This window comes from Rhinoraja longicauda, chromosome 17, assembly GCF_053455715.1.
Source record: "Rhinoraja longicauda isolate Sanriku21f chromosome 17, sRhiLon1.1, whole genome shotgun sequence".
Classification (NCBI taxonomy): Eukaryota; Metazoa; Chordata; class Chondrichthyes; order Rajiformes; family Arhynchobatidae; genus Rhinoraja; species Rhinoraja longicauda.
This window is the reverse complement of record NC_135969.1, coordinates 41,290,201-41,310,537: the sequence shown is the minus strand read 5'-3', so window position 1 is coordinate 41,310,537 and position 20,337 is coordinate 41,290,201. Positions and strand designations below refer to the sequence as shown.

The 20,337-nt window shown below is 44.9% G+C and overlaps 1 protein-coding gene across 9 annotated transcripts in view; it reads right to left on the bottom strand.

Moving 5' to 3' along the window:
• The window catches only part of cadpsa (Ca2+-dependent activator protein for secretion a), a 316,059-nt gene that overhangs the window by 179,358 nt on the left and 116,364 nt on the right, over positions 1–20,337 (bottom strand). For all 9 annotated transcript variants that reach the window (XM_078414567.1, XM_078414568.1, XM_078414562.1 and 6 more), the window contains exons 6-7: positions 19,833–20,069; positions 16,213–16,334 (exon numbers count right to left, since the gene is read on the bottom strand). In XM_078414567.1, the coding sequence (XP_078270693.1) occupies positions 16,213–16,334; positions 19,833–20,069 (359 nt within the window). The remainder of the gene's footprint in view (positions 1–16,212; positions 16,335–19,832; positions 20,070–20,337) is intronic.

The window sequence follows — 20,337 nt, the reverse complement described above, 5'->3', positions numbered from 1 at the left end:
TTTTCTGAATGAGAATCATTCAATCCGTTTCTAAATGGTAAATTCTATGGCATGAGTAGCCCGTCCTTTTGTTGAGCAGCCTGATGCTCGTGATAGTTACTGGGGCAGTGTGGCAAAAAAAAAAGCTAATCTAATGAATCACAACGTAATCTTGTCGGGGGAAGTGCAAAACAATTAACGAGTTTGGAACGGATGACGCTGATTTGCAGATTGCTATCACATGTTGACAGCGGAGGTGTCAGTACTTATGCTATGTGTAAGATGCAATTAGCACTTGCTCAGAATTGGCACCGTCAGATAAGCAGGAGCTTCCATGTTATGTTCATGGCGAGGCTCCCACTGGAAATCCAGCCGACTTTCAGGGACTCATACCCTTGGGAAGGTGAACGTCCTGCGTTGCTCAGCAAGATCATCAATGCAGAGTCGTAGAGTCATACAGCGTGGAAACAGGCACTTCAGCCCAACTTGCCCACACCGGCCTTAATGCCCCATCTACACTAGTCATAGAGCGATACAGATTGAAAACAGGCACTTCGGCCCAACTTACCCTCGCCGGCCAACATGCCCCATCTACACTAGCCCCACCTGCCTGCGCTTGGCCCATGTCCCTCTAAACCTATCATAGCTATCTGCCTAAATATTTCTGAAACATTGTGACAATACCTGCCTCATCTACCTCCTCAGGCAGCTTGCTCCATAAGCCCACCACCCTTTGTGTAAATAAGTTACCGTTCAGGCTCCCATTAACCTGTTCAGTGCCACCCCCGAGAATACTCGGGCGATGGCCAATAGTGAAAACAAATCGTGGCAGTGAACAGGTTAAATCTTCCCCCCCCCCCCTCACCTTAAACCTATGTCCTCCGGTTCTCGATTCCCCTACTCTGGGCAATCGACTCTAAGGGTTTCCCCGATCTATTCCGATCATAATTCTGTACAAATCAAAAAGATCCCCTCTTATTCTCCTGCACTCCAAGGAATAAAGTCCCTGCCTGCTCAGCCTCTCCTTACAGCTCAAAGCCCTGGTGTCCTGGCAAATCTCTTCAGCACCCTTTCCAGCTTGATAACATCTTTCCTACAACATGATGGCGAAAACTGAACTCAGTACTCTAACTGTGCCCTCACCAACATCTTATATTTACTGTAACATGACCTCCCTCAGTTAGGGAGAACTGGCGGAGATCTTTGAAGTGAAGCATTCAGGGAGATACAATGAGGAAGAAATATACAACCTTTAATTCTAAAGATAGAGTCAAAGTGCTGGGGCAACTCAGCGGGTCAGGCAGCATCTCTGGAGAAAAAGGGTCGGAACCCTTCTTCGTCACGCATATTTGTTTCTCCAGAGACGCTATCTGACTCGCCCGAGTTACCCCAGCACTTTGTGTCTATCTTTGGTATAAACCAGCATGTCCAGTTCTGTTTCTAATTGTAAAACTTGAACAGTTGCCACAAGCGATCTTTGAAAGGAGGGCTGCACGTCATCATAGGTTATAGAAACATAGAATATAGGCGCAGGAGGAGGCCATTTGGCCCTTCGAGCCAGCACCGCCATTCATTGTGATCATGGCTGATCATCCACAATCAGTAACCCGTGCCTGCCTTCTCCCCATATCCCTTGAATCCGCTAGCCCCATGAACTCTATCTAACTCTCTTTTAAATTCATCCAGTGAATTGGCCTCCACTGCCTTCTGTGGCAGAGAATTCCACAAATTCACAACTCTCTGGGTGAAAAAGTTTTTTCTTACCTCTGTTTTAAATGACCTCCCCTTTATTCGTAGACTGTGGCCCCTGGTTCTGGACTCCCCCAACATTGGGAACACTTTTCCTGCATCTAGCTTGTCCAGTCCTTTTTATATTTCCGGTCGGGTCCCTTAAGAGTCATGGAAGTCATACAGAACGGAAATGGAGGTGGGGAGGAATTACTTTGGCCAGAGGGTGGCGAATCTGTGGAATCCATCGCCACAGATGACTGTGGAGGCCAAAAGTAACCGAGGCTGGTGATGACGTGTAGAGAGGACGGAAGGATGTAGATTGTGGAATCTGATAAAGAAGGGTGTGAAACGTAGAAAAAGGGAGAGGGATGGTGGTGGAAGAGAATAAGGTTATGGTTGGATGGGGGGGTTGGGAGGGAGGGAAAGGAAAAAGGAAGATATGGATTAGAAAGGGAAGAGGAGATGAGGTGGATGGAGAAGGGGAAAGGAACTAGGTGACAGATTGAGCGGGAATGGAAAGGAAGGTGTTTGTGGGAGGGAACTGGATGAGAAATAGGAGGGGGGTACCTGAAATTGGAGAATTCAATGTTCATACCTTGGGGTTGTTAGCTATTCAAGGGGAATATGAGTTTCTGTTCTTTCAGTTTAGATGTGATCTCACTCTGGCAGCGGGGTGGTCCAGGACAGAAAGATCGGTACATGAGTGTTCATAAGTGGTAGGAGCAAAATTAGGCCATTCGGCCCATCAAGTCTACTCCACCATTCAATCATGGCTGATCTATCTCTCCCTCCTAACCTCATTCTCCCGCCTTCTCCCCATCACCCTTGACACCCGTACTAATCAAGAATCTGTCTATCTCTGCCTTAAAAATATCCACTGACTTGGCCTCCACATCCTTTTGTGGCAAAGAATTCCACAGATTCACCACCCTCAGATTCACCACTCTCCTTCCTAAAGGAATGTCCTTTAATTCTGAAGCTCTGACCTCTAGTCCTAGACTGTCATATGTTGAAAGACTGGAGCGACTTGGCTTGCATACACTGGAATTTAGAAGGATGAGAGGAGATCTTATCGAAACGTATAAGATTATTAAGGGGTTGGACACGTTGGAGGCAGGAAACATGTTCCCAATGTTGGGGGAGTCCAGAACAAGGGGCCACAGTTTAAGAATAAGGGGTAGGCCATTTAGAACTGAGATGAGGAAAAACTTTTTCAGTCAGAGAGTTGTGAATCTGTGGAATTCTCTGCCTCAGAAGGCAGTGGAGGCCAATTCTCTGAATGCATTCAAGAGAGAGCTAGATGGAGCTCATAAGGATAGCGGAGTCAGGGGGTATGGGGAGAAGGCAGGAACGGGGTACTGATTGAGACTGATCAGCTATGATCACATTGAATGGCGGTGCTGGCTCGAAGCACCGAATGGCCTCCTCCTGCACCTATTGTCTATTGTATATTGTCTATTCTCCCACTAGTGAAAACATCCTCTCCACATCCACTCTATCCAAGCCTTTCACTGTTCGGTCACTTTCAACGAAGTCCCCTCTCATTCTTCTAAACTCCAGCGAGTGCAGGCCCAGTGCCGACAAACACTCATCATGTGTTAACCCACTCATTCCTGGGGATCATTCTTGTAAAGCTCCTCTGGACCCTCTCCCGAGCCAGCACATCCTTCCTTCCTCAGATATGGAAGTGAGAAGGGAGAAGTTAAAATGATTAGTAACCAGGAGATCCAGCAGGGCCTGGCAGAGCGAGCGCAAGTGTTTGGCCAAGCTGTTGCCCAATATTTACATGCAGAGGAGGCCACATAGACGGCGCTGAATGCAACAGGCAAGGTTGTGCAACCTTTGTGTACTAAAGGGATTGTTAAAGTATTTCACAAGATGTTTCCACTACACATTAACTAGGAAGGTGCACAAAGCAACTGCACAACTCTCTTTATTTACATAAAACATGGAACATAGAACAGCACAGCGACAAGGACAGGCCCTTCGGCCCACAATGTTTGTGCTGAACATGATGCCAAAACCATCACTTATCTACCTGGTCATAATCCATATTCCTCCGACCCCTAGATATCCATGCGCCTATCCAAATGTTTCTTAAACACCATTAAATCTACTTCAACCACCGCCCCTGGCACTGTGGTCCAAGCTGGGTAAAAAACCTGCCCCACCCATCTCCTTGACACTTAATGCATCTAAACTGGAAATCGAATCAAACCTGACTTTACGGAGAATTCAAGCTGGAAAGGGTGCAGAAAAGATTTATGAGGATGTTGCCAGGACTCAAGGGTCTGTGCTTTTGGGAGAGGTTGAGCAGGCTAGGACTCTATTCCTTGGAGCGCAGGAGGATGAGGAGCGATCTTATAGAGGTGCACAAAATCATGAGAGGAATAGATCGGATAGACCACAAAGAGTCTCTTGCCCAGAGTAGAGGAATCGAGAACCAGAGGACATAAGTTTAAAGTGAGGGGGAAAAGATTTAATAGGATCCTGAGGGATATCCTTTTCCACACAAAGGGTGGTGGGTGTATGGAATGAGCTGCCAGAGGAGGAAGTTGAGGCTGATACTATTGCAAAGTTTAAGAAACATTTAGACAGGTACATGGATGGGTAGGACAGGTTTAGAGGGATATGGGCCAAATGCAGGCAGGTAGGACTAGTGTCAATGGGACGTGTTGGCTGAAGAGGGCAATTTCAGCTGAAGGGCCTGTTACCATGCTGTAAGATTCTATGACTCTATAATTCCATCCAAATTATAGCCAGCACCGTGATCCTACTGCATTCTCTCCTAGACAAGGTAGGTACATGCTTTCACTCCAAATTTTGAAAACTATTTGTCCCTGGGTACCTGTTAAACCATAACATTTCAAGGTGTTCCTTATGGCTGTAAAATAAGAATGCTCGTTGGACACTAAAAGGTAGAGCTATTTAAATATTATTCTTTAATGCTTGCTGTTCTACCCAAGACTCCTCCCATTTTGTTAACATTTCTACTCCTTTCTTCCCCACCCTCTCCATTTGAGTTTCCATTTCTTTGCCATTTGCCTCAAGTACTCCATCTTGTATTAGGTCATATTTTAGTCCCCTTTGAATACATGTGAGTGATTTAGATACCAATAAGGTGTGGGATGCTCTTAATGAGTGTATAACTAGTCTGAAAACAGACCAGTCCTAAATGAACAGGGGTGAGTAATAAGGAAATGCAGATGCTGGTAAATGCACATAAAGGCATAAGCTCTTCTTCACGTCCTGGACCTGAAATGTCACCTACCCTTGTTCCCCAGAGATGCTACCTGACCTGCTGATTTACACCAGCACTTTGTGTCCTGTTGTGTACAAGAGTTGGCAACATTAGGCAATGTGGCATTTCTACCCTCAGTGTCCATTTTGTGTCTTCTGTTTAATCATAACATGAACCAGCCTCTCTTGGTGGACACTGCCCAGTCCATCACAATAGACAATAGGTGCAGGAGGAGGCCATTCGGCCCTTCGAGCCAGCACCGCCATTCAATGTGATCATGGCTGATCATTCTCAATCAGTACCCCGTTCCTGCCTTCTCCCCATACCCCCTGACTCCGCTATCCTTAAGAGCTCTATCCAGCTCTCTCTTGAATGCATTCAGAGAATTGGCCTCCACTGCCTTCTGAGGCAGAGAATTCCACAGATTCACAACTCTCTGACTGAAAAAGTTTTTCCTCATCTCAGTTCTAAATGGCCTACCCCTTATTCTTAAACTGTGGCCCCTTGTTCTGGACTCCCCCAACATTGGGAACATGTTTCCTGCCTCTAACGTGTCCAACCCCTTAATAATCTTATACGTTTCGATACGTTCACGGGTACCGACCTCCCAATCATCAAAGGGATCTGCAGGAGGCACAGCCATAAAAAGGCAGGCAGGATCGTCAAGGACACACACCACCCTGACCACGTTGTCGTTTCACTCCGACCACCGGGAAGAAGGTGTAGGAGCCTGACTGCTGTACTCCAACAACCGGAGAACTCCAACTAAACTCTGCACGACCAGCTGCCCTGATTGCACTTGGGACTTGGGGCTGTTTTTGTTTTTGCACGCTCTCATTTCACTCCTGCTCTCAGGAGGAAGGTGAAGGAGCCTGACAACTGTAACGTCCAGGTTTAAACCGAAGATAGACACAAAAAGCCGGAGTAACTCAGCGGGACAGGCAGCATCTCTGGCGAAGGGAGAGGTGACGTTTCGGGTCGAGACCCTTCTTCAGGTTTAAATGGATGTGCAGGAAATGGATGAGTGTGGATCACATGCAGGCAGGGATTAGTTTAACGGCATCATGTTTGGCACAGACATTCTGGAAACTTCCTTTTCTCATTTATAGACAAAATATAGGCACACATGTATATGCTATGTATATATATATATATACACACACATACACACACACACACACACACACACACACACACATATATATGGAAGTAAGAATTTCATTGTTCCATTTCGGGACATATGACAATAAAACACTCTTGAAGGGGAATGCAGCGCCGGAGACTCAGGTTCGATCCTGACTACAGGCGCTGTCTGTACGGAGTTTGTACGTTCTCCCCGTGACCTGCGTGGGTTTTCTCCGAGATCTTCGGTTTCCTCCCACACTCCAAAGACGTGCAGGTTTTTAGGTTAATTGACTGGGTAAATGTTTAAAAAAATTGTCCTTAGTGTGTGTAGGATAGTGTTAGTGTGCGGGGATCGCTGGGCGGCGCGGACTTGGTGGGCCGAAGGGCCTGTTTCCGCGCTGTATCTCTCAATCTAAATCTAAAATCGAAACAGAAAGATTGGATGTGTATAGCTGCATGTGAATTGGGTGGAAAGATGAAGAAATGAGACAGGTATTATCTGGTTACCCAAACCAGCTGTCTCTCCTTTTGTACAGAAATATTTGAAAGTGAATGGTGATGAGTGAGCAGGAATCGGATGTAAATCACGTGGAGCTAAGGTCAGGGCAAACTGCCATTCTAAACTACAGGAGCTCAGTGTGCTGACCGCCTCCCTGGATAAGACTGCATCTTCATCTTCATCTTCACTACACAACACTGCATCTTCAGCAACATCAATCTCTGCACAATAAGGACCACCACTGCTCTGAACTTCCTACGCTTCTGCCTCCAAGTGATCACCGGTGCATTGTGCAGACGAGTCAAACATGTTTCTCATGCTTTGTTCACCAGGACAAACAGATTCATTATTTTCCCCGCAGTGAAAAAACACCAGAGAATTGAAGGTCACAAAGGTTCCTTTCTTTCACCCAGTGCAGGGAATTACTGATGGAAACCAGGCAGGTCCCTGGATAAAACACCACAGCATTTGCAATCCTCTCAGATGTTTGTTTAGTTTAGATAGAGCGTGGAAACAGGCCCGTTGGCCCACCAAGTCCACGCCGCCCAGCGATCGCCCATACACTAGTTCTACCTGCGCGAGATAACCACTTATGAAGCGTTTGCACGGTAATCAACCAGAATCCTACACACGAGAGTCGATTTTACAGAGGCCATTTAACCTACAGACTTGCACGTCTTTGGAGTGTCCGGGGCACCCGGTGAAAACCCACGTGGTCACATGGAGCACCTGGAGTCAGGATTGAACCCACAACTCTACCGCTGTGCCACTCTGTCGCCTCTTGCCAACGGGACGAAGGTACAACCGTGACCTCCAGGTTCAGGAACAGCGTCTTCCCGCCAACCATCAGGCTCTTGAACACGAAGAACACCAAATGAACTATGAACTGTCTTAAGATGGGTCTCGACCCGAAACGTCACCCATTCCTTCTCTCCTGAGATGCTGCCTGACCTGCTGAGTTACTCCAGCATTTTGTGAATAAATACCTTTGGCGATTTGTACCAGCATCTGCAGTTATTTTCTTACACTATGAACTGTCTTGCAGCATTAGGGACTTTTTACACTAATATTGGGAGTTTTTAAATTAATTGATTTATTTATTATGTTATCAATGTGTTTCGGGCCTGTTATGCTGCTGCAAGTAAGAATTTCATTGACCTGTTTTCGGTATGTATGACAATTAAACGCTCGTGAGTAAGAGCAACGATAGAAATCAGGTGATTATTTCTGCTATCAGGAACATCATCTCACCTACTTTCACAGGACACACAGTGATCTCAACCTTGCCCATTATACCTGTTCTAGTTTTATGCGAGAGTTATATTTAGAGTGAGAGAATTCCAGAACAAAGACCGGGAGCACAAAATACTGGAGTAACTCAGCAGGTCAGGCAGCATCTCGGGAGTCTGAAGAAGGGTCTCGACCCGAAACGTCACCCATTCCTTCTCTCCCGAGATGCTGCCTGACCTGCTGAGTTACTCCAGCATTTTGTGAATAAAAAGCTCCAGAACAAAGACAGCAGTAATAAATAGATTTTGTTTGGATATTACTCATCTTTACTGATTAGAATACAAAATATCCAGCATCTACATAGTAACGAATTCATTGGTTTAGTTGTGTGTGTTACCTTCTTCAATCTGAGGAACACTGATCATTTTCCTATTCTATCTGGTCATTGTTCAAAATTTTAATGCTATTTATATTTAAGATGATGATATTTCTGTAAATGGACATTATTTTCTCTTCTGGATGGCATGTGACTGATTATAAATTGCAGTTGAAGCTATCATAAGTTCACGAGTGATAGGAGCACAATTAGGCCATTCGGCCCATCAAGTCTACTCCACCATTCAATCATGGCTGATCTATCTTTCCCTCTCAACCCCATTCTCCTGCCTTCTCCCTATAACCCCTGACACCTGCACTAATCAAGAATCTATCCATCTCTGCCTTAAAAATAAATATCCATTGACTTGGCCTCTCCACAGCCTTCTATTCCATATTTTATATCAAGAGATTGATATAAAATATATTGATATGGTATTTCTTTTCTGCAAATACCTTTAATTAATTGATGTTAAATAGGCAAACAACTGAATTAGTTAAGATGTGTCCTATATACACCGATCAGACGAAACATTATGACCTGATGAGCCAAAACATTATGACCACCTGCCTAATATGCTGTTGGTCCTCCGTGTGCAGCCCCATACGCAGCAGGGTGCGATGCACTGTGTATTGTGACACATTCCTCCCGTGACCACCATTAAAATTTTCTGTGACTTGTGCCACAGTCGACCTTCTGTCGGTTCGGACCAGACGGGATAGCCTTCGTTGCCCTCGCGCATCAATGAGCCTTGGGCGCCCAACACCCTGTCTGTCGCCGGTTTGTGGTTCGTCCCTCCTCGGACCACTGTCGGTCGGTACTCACCACTGCTGACCGGGAGCACCCCACAAGCCTTGCCGTTTCAGAGATGCTCTGACCCAGTCGTCTGACCATAACAATTTGGCCCTTGTCAAAGTCGCTCAGGTCTTTACTCTTGCCCATTTCTCCTGCATCCAACACATCAACTTCAATAATAATAATAATAATATATTCCTTTATTCGTCCCACACCGGGGAAATTTACATGACTGTTCACTTGCTGCCTAATATATCCCACCCCTTGACAGGTGCCACTGTAGCAAGATAATCAATGTTATTCACTTTACCTGTCAGTGGTCATAATGTTTAGGCTGATCGGTGTATGTGTGCTGAGGTTGAAGGGAGACCTGATAGAAGTTTGCAAAATTATGAGAGGCATAGATAGGGTAGACAGAATTTTTTTTTCCCCGCAGGTTAGAAAAGTCGAAGACTAGGGGACTTAGCTTTAAGGTTAGAGGGGCAAGGTTTAAAGGAGATGTGAGGGGGCATTTTATTTTTTACCCAGTGGGGTGGTGGGTAACTGGAACTTGCTGCCAGGGGTGATGGTAGTGGTGGATATGATATAGTATTTGAGGCTTTTAGATAGGCATATGGATTTGCAGGGAATGGAGGGGTATGGGCCACATGCAGGCAAAGTCGATCAGTTCAAACATTATGTGCCGCGGGGCCTGTTCCTGGGCTGTACTGTACTATGTTCTAAATGGACATGCAGGGAATGGAGGGGTGTGGATCATGTGCAGGCAGAGGAGAATAGTTTAACTTGGCATCTTGTTTGGCACAGATAGAGTGGGCCAAAGGGCTTGTTTCTGTGTTGCATTGTTCTATGTTCTATGAAACTGTTCAAAGCACTTCCTATTCTCATTTCACTCCTGCCATTGGGAAGAAGGTACAGTAGCCTGTAAACTGTTAAAGGGCCTGTCCCACAGGCGATTTTGTAGGCGACTGTCATAGTTGTAGCAGGTTGCCGAAAAACCGGCGACTGGACCCCCCCACGACAATGTCTACGACAAGCGACAACAACCTACCACCACGTCGACGTCAAGCTAAGGCTAGCAACTGACAACCGGCGACCCAATCGTCGCGGGTAGGACGTCCACCTACGACCGCGCCTACGACAACCTATGACAATTGAAGTCAACCTACATCCACCCGCGACAAGCTACGGCAAGCTACAACCCTGTCGGTGACAACTGAAGACAACTGAGGACAATTCACGTCAATTTGGCCTCCGGTTTTGACGCTGGTACCTGTCGCCAGTTGACGTAGGTAGTTGCCAATGGAATTCACCGAAGTCAGTACCGACGATAACCTACGTCACCTGGCCACAACCTACGACAGCGCCTACGTCAGGAGATGTCAAGCTACGCTCATTGGCATCAAACCCATGGTCGCCGAAAATTTTTCAACATTCTGAAAATCCAGAGGTGACCAAAAAGAGTCTTTGGAGACTACTCACGACCATACAGACGACACCCAGGCGACCGTGTGGCAACAGCCTAGTCGCCTGTAGTCGCCTAAAAAATTGCCTAAGTGGAACAGGGGTTTAACATCCAGGTTCAAGAGCAGCTTCTTCCCTACAACCATCAGGCTATTAAACACTACAACATCCAAAGAGGTTCCAAACTATATAGACTTGGGGACATTATTTTTGCACTTATATTGTCTATTTATTTGTCTGATTTAAAAAAAATGTATATGCAGAACTTTTTTTCTTGTTGTTTATTATGAGTTTTAGAGCATTATGTTTACATATCTGTTGTGCTGTTGGAAGTAAGAATTTCATTGTTCTGTTTTGGGATATATGGCAATAGGATACTATTGACTCGTGACTAATTATTGTTAAACTGTCTTGGCAAACTTTGATTGACACAAAATGCTGGAGTAACTCAGCGGGGTCAGGCAGCATCTCTGGAGAAAAGGAATATGTGACGTTTTGGGTCGAGATCCTCCTTCAGACAGAGAGTCAGAAGGGAGGGGAACTCGAGGTATGAGAAGGTACAGAACAAATCAGAGCCGGCACTGATTGCCAAAAAGCCCACAATGGCCCATTGTATGAACGTTGCAAAATAATGAAATAGAGAACGTAGCATAAATTCTCTGGGTTAGCAAATTTCTTCTCTAATACCCTTTTGAAAGAGACTTCAACAGTGTAGTGTATTGGACATATGCAACCGATATATATACTGCAATGGTTTCAGTTTTCATTTTGAATGTCGTCTGTCATAATGCCAAGTAGAACAAACAGGACAAGAGTGGGTTGTATCTGAGATCATGGCCTTGAACTGATCTTTGGGCAGACGGCACAAATAAAAAAGTCCGGCCATTAACAATAAGGTTGTTCTGTTTGCACTGGAAGTGACTCACCCTGCTGCCTCCGACCGCACTGCCAATGCCACATCCTTTGCTATTATTTTCTGAATACTGAAAATGTATTTGTCCTTTTGTTTGTGGATGTGATGCAGTGAGTGATTATTGGAGTGCTGTTTTTAACACATACAAAAATTGTTAGCCGCACAATAAAGATACGACCACATTAACCTCTGGTAAAATTCCTTATGGGCTGTTCTGTGTGCAGTTGAAAGCTCACACTGCCAATTCAACTTGATCTGCCCACTTTACACTTGAATATTGTGACTGTAAAAACAGTCCTGTTTTTTCCTGATATTCAGGATTTCCAGATATTCAGTACTAAAAACAATCTGGCAATGTTAATAGTGTGGCACGGTGGCGCAGCAGTAGAGTTGCTGCCTTACAGCCCTTGCAGCGCCAGAGACCCGGCTTTGATCCCGACTACGGGTGCTGTTTATACGGAGTTTGTACGTTTTCCCCGTGACCTGCGTGGGGTTTCTCTGAGATCTTCGTTTTCCTCCCACACTCCAAAGAAGTACAGGTTTGTAAGTCAATTGGCTTGGTGTAAGTCAAGAGTAAAATTGTCCCGAGTGTGTGTTAATGTGCGGGGATCGCTGTTCGGCGCGGACTCGGTGGGCCGAAGGGCCTGTTTCCCACTGCATCTCTAAACTAAACTCAATGTTCAGCAATAATGCTGTGGGCATTGAATGTCCTTCTGAACGTGTCACAAGCACACAGTACATAAACTGTTATCTGTCTTCCGAATAAGGGCAGCATAAACAAACAGAACACTACAAATAGGCTGTTCAGTTAACTCTAAAACAAGCTAACGATCTGTGAAGTGCATGTCCGTAATCTGATCTCAATGAACAAAGGACATTTATTAATCACTGATGAATTTCTGATGCATTGCTTATTCTTCCACTGATCCAATGCATGAAGTGGTTACAGAAAGTCATCATTAAGCTGAGTAAGTCAGTTGAGTAAAAACCCTGGATTTTTAATAAATAAGCCGGTCTTTTACCCATTTCAATTTACCACGGAATAAAGCTTCTTATGATTTGACCCATACTTCACCTCATCTCATTCACCTGTTCTACCGATAAAGAACTTGGAGAAACCCACACACAAATGACATAGATTTGGTTGGAGCAGTAAGGAGACGGTATTTTAATATCTGAGAGTTATGCGGCTGTGTGGGTTGACGCAAGGTTATAGGAAAGATGTTGCTAAGCTGGGAATGGTCCAGAGAAGATTTACGAGGACGTTGCCAGGACTAAAGGGTCTGAGCTATAGCCAGCGGTTGAGTAGACTGGAGCGACTAGGCTTGTATACACTGGAATTTAGAAGGATGAGAGATCTTATCGAAATGTATAAGATTGTTAAGGGGTTGGACACGTTAGAGGCAGGAAACATGTTCCCAATGTTGGGGGAGTCCAGAACAAGGGGCCACAGTTTAAGAATAAGGGGTAGGCCATTTAGAACTGAGATGAGGAAAAACTTTTTCAGTCAGAGAGTTGTAAATCTGTGGAATTCTCTGCCTCAGAAGGCAGTGGAGGCAAATTCTCTGAATGCATTCAAGAGAGAGCTAGATAGAGCTCTTAAGGATAGCGGAGTCAGGGGGTATGGGGAGAAGGTAGGAACGGGTACTGATTGAGAATGATCAGCCATGATCACATTGAAAGGCGGTGCTGGCTCGAAGGGCCGAATGGCCTCCTCCTGCATCTATTGTCTATTGTCTATTGGCTCCATTCCTTGGAGTGCAGGAGGATGAGGGGTGATCTTATAGAGGTGTGTAAGATCATGAGAGGAATAGATCGGGTAAATGCACAGAGTCTCTTGTCCAGAGTAGGTGAATCGAGGTCCAGAGGACATAGGTTTAAGGTGATGGGGAAAAGATTTAATAGGAATCTGAGGGGTAACATTTTCCACATGAAGGATGGTGGGGGTATGGAACAAATCTGCCGGAGGATGTAGTGAGACTGGGACTATCCCAACATTTAAGAAACAGTTAGACAGGTACATGGATAAGACAGGTTTGGAGGGATATAGGCCAAATGTTGGCAGGTGGGACTAGTGTAGCTGGGACATGTTGGCCAGTGAGGGCAAGTTGGGCCGAAGGGCCTGTTTCCACACTGTATCACTCCATCACTCTATGTCTATGACAGTTCAAAGGGTTCAAAGGGTATTTAATTGTCAAGTGTACCAATTAAGGTACAGTGAAACTCGATTTACCATTGCCAGTTGCCATTTACCATTACCAGTTGCAAGAATCATAGAACATGCCAGGCATTTTATGTTAATCATTGATGCCATTGGATTTATTCTGCACTCTATATCTTTGCCTTTACATCTGCCACAATCATTTCCTCTCACAATCTTGAGGCAGATGTTATAGCAGCACCTATAAGACATTTGGACAGGTAGAAGGATGGGAAAGGTTTAGAGAGATATAGGGCATATGGGACTAACTTAGATGGGACATTTTGGTCAGCATTGGCAAGCTGGGTCGAAGGGCCTGTTTCCATGCTGTATGACTTGATGACTCGAAGCAAGGTCAATTAAAGAGATTGTGATAAAGCTAAATTTTCCATCTTTATCGCAACAATTCTTTTCTTTACCGGGCAAAACAGCTGATGAAGTATAAAGTACTTCAAAGCAATTACAAAATGTCATCACATATTTACACTGTCTCACTTAGTAATTGCTCGATAAAAAGCAGCTAAATATTCCAGCCTTATATGCGTCAGATAATTATTATAAGAGTCTTAATTATTTTAATTGAGCCATTAGACCGCCTGATCGGGTGGTGAAATATCTAGCCTTAATTCACAAAATCAAAAACGTACATAGGAATCTGTTAATACAACATCAATGTAATGGGTTTCACACTTCCACCTGTAACTCTGTTCAGTGGAAACTAAAGACAGGTGTTGGCTTAGTGAATATTTTCCCAAATCTCAGGTAACATCTGCAACACATTTGGGCCCAGCACATTATTCTGCTTAAAGTCTCGAATAGTGAGACATTGGTGCTGGTTCAATAGGTGGTACACCTCCTCAAATCCAAAGATTCAATGTTCATATCTCACTCGAGAGACTCGAGCACCATCTAGTTTCTAGGAGCTTTGCTGAGGGATTGAAGGCTCTTCATAGAACACAGGACAGAACAAGAATGATTAGGTTAACATATGATGAGCGTTTGACGGCACTGGGCCTGTACTCGCTGGAGTTCAGAAACATGAGGAGGGACCGAATTGTGAAAGGCCTGGATAGAGTGGATGTGGAGAGGATGTTTCCACTAGTGGGAGAATCTAGGCCCAGAGGTCAAGCCTCAGAATAAACGGACGTACCTTTAGAAAGGAGATGAGGAGGAATTTCTTCAGTCAGAGGGAAGGTGAATTTATGGAATTCATTGCCACACACGGCTATGGAGGCCAAGTCAGTCAATTTATTTTTAGGTGGAGATTAGATTCTTGATTAGTTTGGATGTCAAGGGTTATGGAGTGAAGGCAGGGGAATGGGGTTGAGAGGGAAAGATAGATCAGCCATGATTGAATGGCAGAGTAGACTTGAAAGGCCGAATGACCCAATTCTGCTCCTATAACTTATGAACATATGAATCAGCTTGCATCCCTTAAAGGAGAGGTGCAATGTTGGCAGTTCAAGTGAAGGAAGCAGACATATAGAAACATAGAAAATAGGTGCAGGAGTAGGTCACTTGACCCTTCGAGCCAGCGCCGCCATTCAATATGATCATGGCTGATCATCCAGAATCAGTACCCCGTTCCTGCTTTCTCCCCATATCCCTTGATTCCGTTAGCCCTAAGAGCTATATCTTACTCTCTCTTGAAAACATCCAGCGAATTGGCCTTCACTGCCTTCTGTGGCAGAGAATTCCACAGATTCACAACTCTCTGGGTGAGAATGTTTTTCCTCATCTCTGTCCTAAATGGCCTACCCCTTATTCTTAACCCCTTATTCTGAAGTCAGCTTGCATCCCTTAAAGGAGCGGTGCAATGCTGGCAGTTCAAGTGAAGGATTTCAGTGGGGGATCTCGAAGGAAGTGGACATATCTTGCATACTCTGTGCCACTGCAGGTCAACAAGCATTTATGGACAAGTTAACATTAACTTCAACAAGCGTTTATGGGCAAGTTAAGACTCTAACATTTCAAAACAAAAATTGGACTTTAACGGTACAAGATTGTGCCTAAAACTCTTGTGTGCCGTTGTCTACGGTCTTACGCTCTTATACTTTATATGATTGTGCCTAATATCTAGTAGGATGTATAGTCAATGAACTGCATGCACGAAAATAATTTCACTGCACTTGGGGATACATGATTATAAAACACCTTTGAACCATGTTATAGAGTCATACAGCATTCGGTCAAACCGGCCCTTTGTCCCAACGGATACGATTCTTGGTGGGATACGCAGAAAGCTACGACTTCAATGAACATTGAGCAGTACGGCGATGCAGGCAGGTTAAAGCCCGGTTTATGATTTCTTGATTGTTAAATGTCAAGACTCATCGAGTCATACAGCGTGGAAATTGGCCCTTCGACCCAATGTTTCTTAACTTTTTCACACAAAAGGTGGTGGGTGTTTGGAACGAGCTGCCAGAAGATGTAGTTGAGGCAGGGACTATCGCAGCGTTTAAGAAACAATTGGACAGGTACATGGACAGGGCAGGTTTAGAGGGATATATAGGCCAAATGCAGGCAGGTGGGACTAGTGTAGTTGGTATGTGTGGGCAAGTTAGGCAGAGGGCCTGTTTCCTCGCTGTACCACTCCATGACGAAAAGATTGATAAACATCACAACAATGCAGATTGCATTGACGAATTACAAATCTACTTACGTTGGTTTGGAAGCTTCAGCCTGGTCCGTTTGTAGTTTCTCCCCTCCCTCCACTTCCATCGTACAATACACAATGCGACTTGGTGCTAAGGACTTCAGACCCTGAACTTCCATGATCACTACCTAGAAAATAAACCATTCAATAATAATCCAACTTCAATCGTTTGACCTTTTCACTCGGTGCAATCTCCAAACACGGAAAAGGAGAGATGTCAGTGACTAAGACATGTTATGAAGCTTTTGGAAGGAATAGTACAGGTCAGACACAGTGCATTGACAACACATTTCATCTCCAGCCTCGTGAGGACATTCACTATTGAACCAGCATTGCTCACAACTCTCAAACCTCTCAAGACTTCAATCAATAATGGCCAAAGGGCCGTTTCACCGGCTCGTGCACATTAGAACTTTTACTGCTTCATTTAACGAAAGGCTATTTTTTAATAGAGGGGGCACAGTGGCGTAGCGGTAGAGTTGCTGCCTCATAGAGACCTGGGTTCAACACTGACCACAGGCAATGTCTGTATGGAGTTTGTACGTTCTCCCTGTGATCACCTGGGTTTTCACCGGGATCTCCGGTTTCCTCCCACATTCCAAAGGCGTACAGGTTTGTAGGTTAATTGGCTTGGTATAAATGTAAATTGTCCCGAGTGGGTAGGATAGAGTTAGAGTGCGGGGATCGCTGATCGGCACAAACTTGATGGGCCGAAGGGCCTGTTTACACATTGTATCTCTAAACTAAACTAATAAGAATTAAAGGAATATACCTTTGCAATAAGTAATAGCTCGATTTAGCTCCAGATTTCAACATTTTTATTCTGTGCAAAAACAATATTTCATAATCTAATTTCTTTTCATGTTTGCAATCATTAATTTTAACGCACCTGGAGGTCCTTCTACAGTTGTACCGGGCCCTGGTGAGACCTCACCTGGAGTACTGTGTGCAGTTTTGGTCTCCAAATTTGAGGAAGGATATTCTTGCTATGGAGGGCGTGCAGCGTAGGTTCACTAGGTTAATTCCCGGAATGGCGGGACTGTCGTATGTTGAAAGGCTGGAGCGATTGGGCTTGTATACACTGGAATTTAGAAGGATGAGGGGGGATCTTATTGAAACATATAAGATAATTAGGGGATTGGACACATTAGAGGCAGGAAACATGTTCCCAATGTTGGGGGAGTCCAGAACAAGGGGCCACAGTTTAAGAATAAGGGGTAGGCCATTTAGAACGGAGATGAGGAAGAACTTTTTCAGTCAGAGGGTGGTGAAGGTGTGGAATTCTCTGCCTCAGAAGGCAGTGGAGGCCAGTTCGTTGGATGCTTTCAAGAGAGAGCTGGATAGAGCTCTTAAGGATAGCGGAGTGAGGGGGTATGGGGAGAAGGCAGGAACGGGGTACTGATTGAGAGTGATCAGCCATGATCGCATTGAATGGCGGTGCTGGCTCGAAGGGCTGAATGGCCTACTCCTGCACCTATTGTCTATTGTCTATTGTCTATTGCTGTTGGTTGATACTATTCACAGGACTGGTTAGCACGCAACAATAGCTTTTCACTCGGTACATGTGACAATAAACTACACTAAACTGAACTGAGGAGGTAATGGTCACCTATGATTTACTGATAGCAATGTACACAGCAGTTTGAACTTTTGGAAGCCATTATTCCTTTACTAGCTGTAGTTATCCACGCACCGTGTAAACATCACAGTGCTGCAGTGGTAGAGTTGCTGCCTCACGGCGCCAGAGTCCCAGGTTCGATCCCAACTAGGGGTACTGTCTGTACGGAGTTTGTACATTCTTCCTGTGACCATGTCGGTTTTGTCCGGGTGCTCTGGTTTCCTCCCCCACTCCAAAGAGGTACAGGTTTGTAAGGTGATTGGCTTCGGTAAAATTGTAAATTTACAATCCTACAGTGTGTAGGATAATGCTAGTGTACAGGGTGATCGCAGGTCAGCATGGACTCGGTGGGCTGAAGGGCCTGTTTCCACAAAGTATCAATAAAGTCTAGAGTTTAAAATCATAGGAATGAGCAGTATGGAAACAGTCCCTTTGGCCCAACTTGTCCAAGATGTCTTTCCATGCTAGTATCATTTACCTGCGTTTGGCCACTATCCCTCTAAACCCTTTCTATCCAGATTGCACTCAACAGACTGATTTGCTTAGTCTGTAACTTGAGAAAGGTTAAAACAAATATTTGGCTCCCAATCCTGAAGGCTATTCAGATTTGTATGCCTGGCAACTTTGGAGTTTAATTAATATTTTCCTTTTTGTACAGCCTTCCCAATTCAAGAGAGAGCTAGATAGAGCTCTTAAGGATAGCGGAGTTAGGGGGTATGGGGAGAAGGCAGGAACGGGGTACTGATTGAGAATGATCAGCCATGATCACATTGAATGGCGGTGCTGGCTCGAAGGGCCGAATGGCCTATAGTTTCCACTCTTCTGCTGCGCTCCCCTCTTGAACAGCAGAGTAATATTTGCAATTTTGCAATCGTCTAGAACCGTTCCTGACTCTAGTGATTCTTGAAAGATCTTGGTGTAAGGAGATGAGGGTGAAGGAAGTGGGGATGAACAGTGTAAGACTAAGCCCCATGCTCTGCTTTATAATCACAAGGTGATTCTGGAACAGTGAACTGCCTCCAGAATAACTGTTAATTATTCCTAGTCTTACTCAAGGAGCTAAGGGAGGTCCTTACAGAAGTCAGTGAATTTTTCATTGATTTGGGTCAGAGCTCAAAGCATTTAATCTGATGATCTCGGGGAAAAATTCAACAGGCAAATTAAATGCAACGTTAATTACTTATCGGCTTGCAATATACTGCTTTGTCAAACACTTAGTCATACAGCATGGAAACAGGCCCTTCGGCCCACCGAGTCCATGCCGACCATCAATCATCTGTTCACACTAATTCTATTGTATCCCACTTTTGCATCCACTCCCGGCACACTAGGGGCAATTTACAGAGTCATACAGTGTGGAAACAAGCCCTTCAGCCCAGCCTGCCCACACCAGCCAACTAGTCCCACCTGCCTGCGTTTGGCCCATATCCTTCCAAACCTGTCCTATCCATGTACCTGTCTAAATGTTTCTTAAATGTTGCGATAGTACCTGCTTCAACGGTCTCTTCCGGCAGCTCGTTCTACTCACCCATCACCCTTTGCGTGAAAATGTTAACCCCTCAGGTTCCTCAGAGGCCAATTAACCTACAAATTCACATGGCTTTGGGATATGGGAGAAAATCAGAGCACCTGGAGAAAACCCACGCGGTCACAGGCAGAACGAGCAAACTCCGCACAGACAGCGCCCGAGGTCAGGTTCGAACCCGGGACTCTGGAACTGTTCATAAGTGTAGGAGTAGAATCAGGCCATTCGGCCCATCAGGTCTACCTCGCCAATCAATCATGGCTGATCTATCTCTCCCTCACCCCATTCTCCTGCTTTCTCCCCATAACCCCTGACACCCGTACTAATCACTGTGAGGCACTGACTCTACCAGCTGCGCCACTGTGATGCCCAGAAGTTGTCTGAACCTGAAGAGGGCAAAACTGCGAAAATTAGAGTTTGGCAAATCACATTATTCACTCTTTATCAGTAACAATACCAAACTAGTATTCACTATTCTCTCACCTCTAGTGTAAAAGACAATACAACATCAGACTTGGAGAGCTGATTTTCATTCTCCTCGCCCATGTCAATGATGGAGGTGTTATGACTGCGTTTCAGTTTCTGCAGCTTAAACTCCGAGCCTCCTTTAGACACCGGCATACTCTCCAGGTTTGCCATCAGTAGATTCACAGACGACTTAAGCTCCTCAATAAACATGTTCTCCATTTCCTTTGACACAAACTTCAGAAACTTGCGTTCCTGTAAAACAAAAACAAAATCATGTTTAGGACACAAAGCGGGAATGTTTGCTTTTAACTTATCATGGACTAATCCTCATTCTGCAAAAGAGTTATCCTCCTGACATCATGTTCGATCTAACTACCACATAAATTGCAGCAATCCTATTGGGATTTCTTTAGCCTGAGAGTATTGATTCTGTGGAATTAATTGCCACAGACGGCTGTGGAGCCGAAGTCATTAGGTAATTTTAAAGTGGAGGTTGATAGTTTTAAGGAGGCACGGTGGC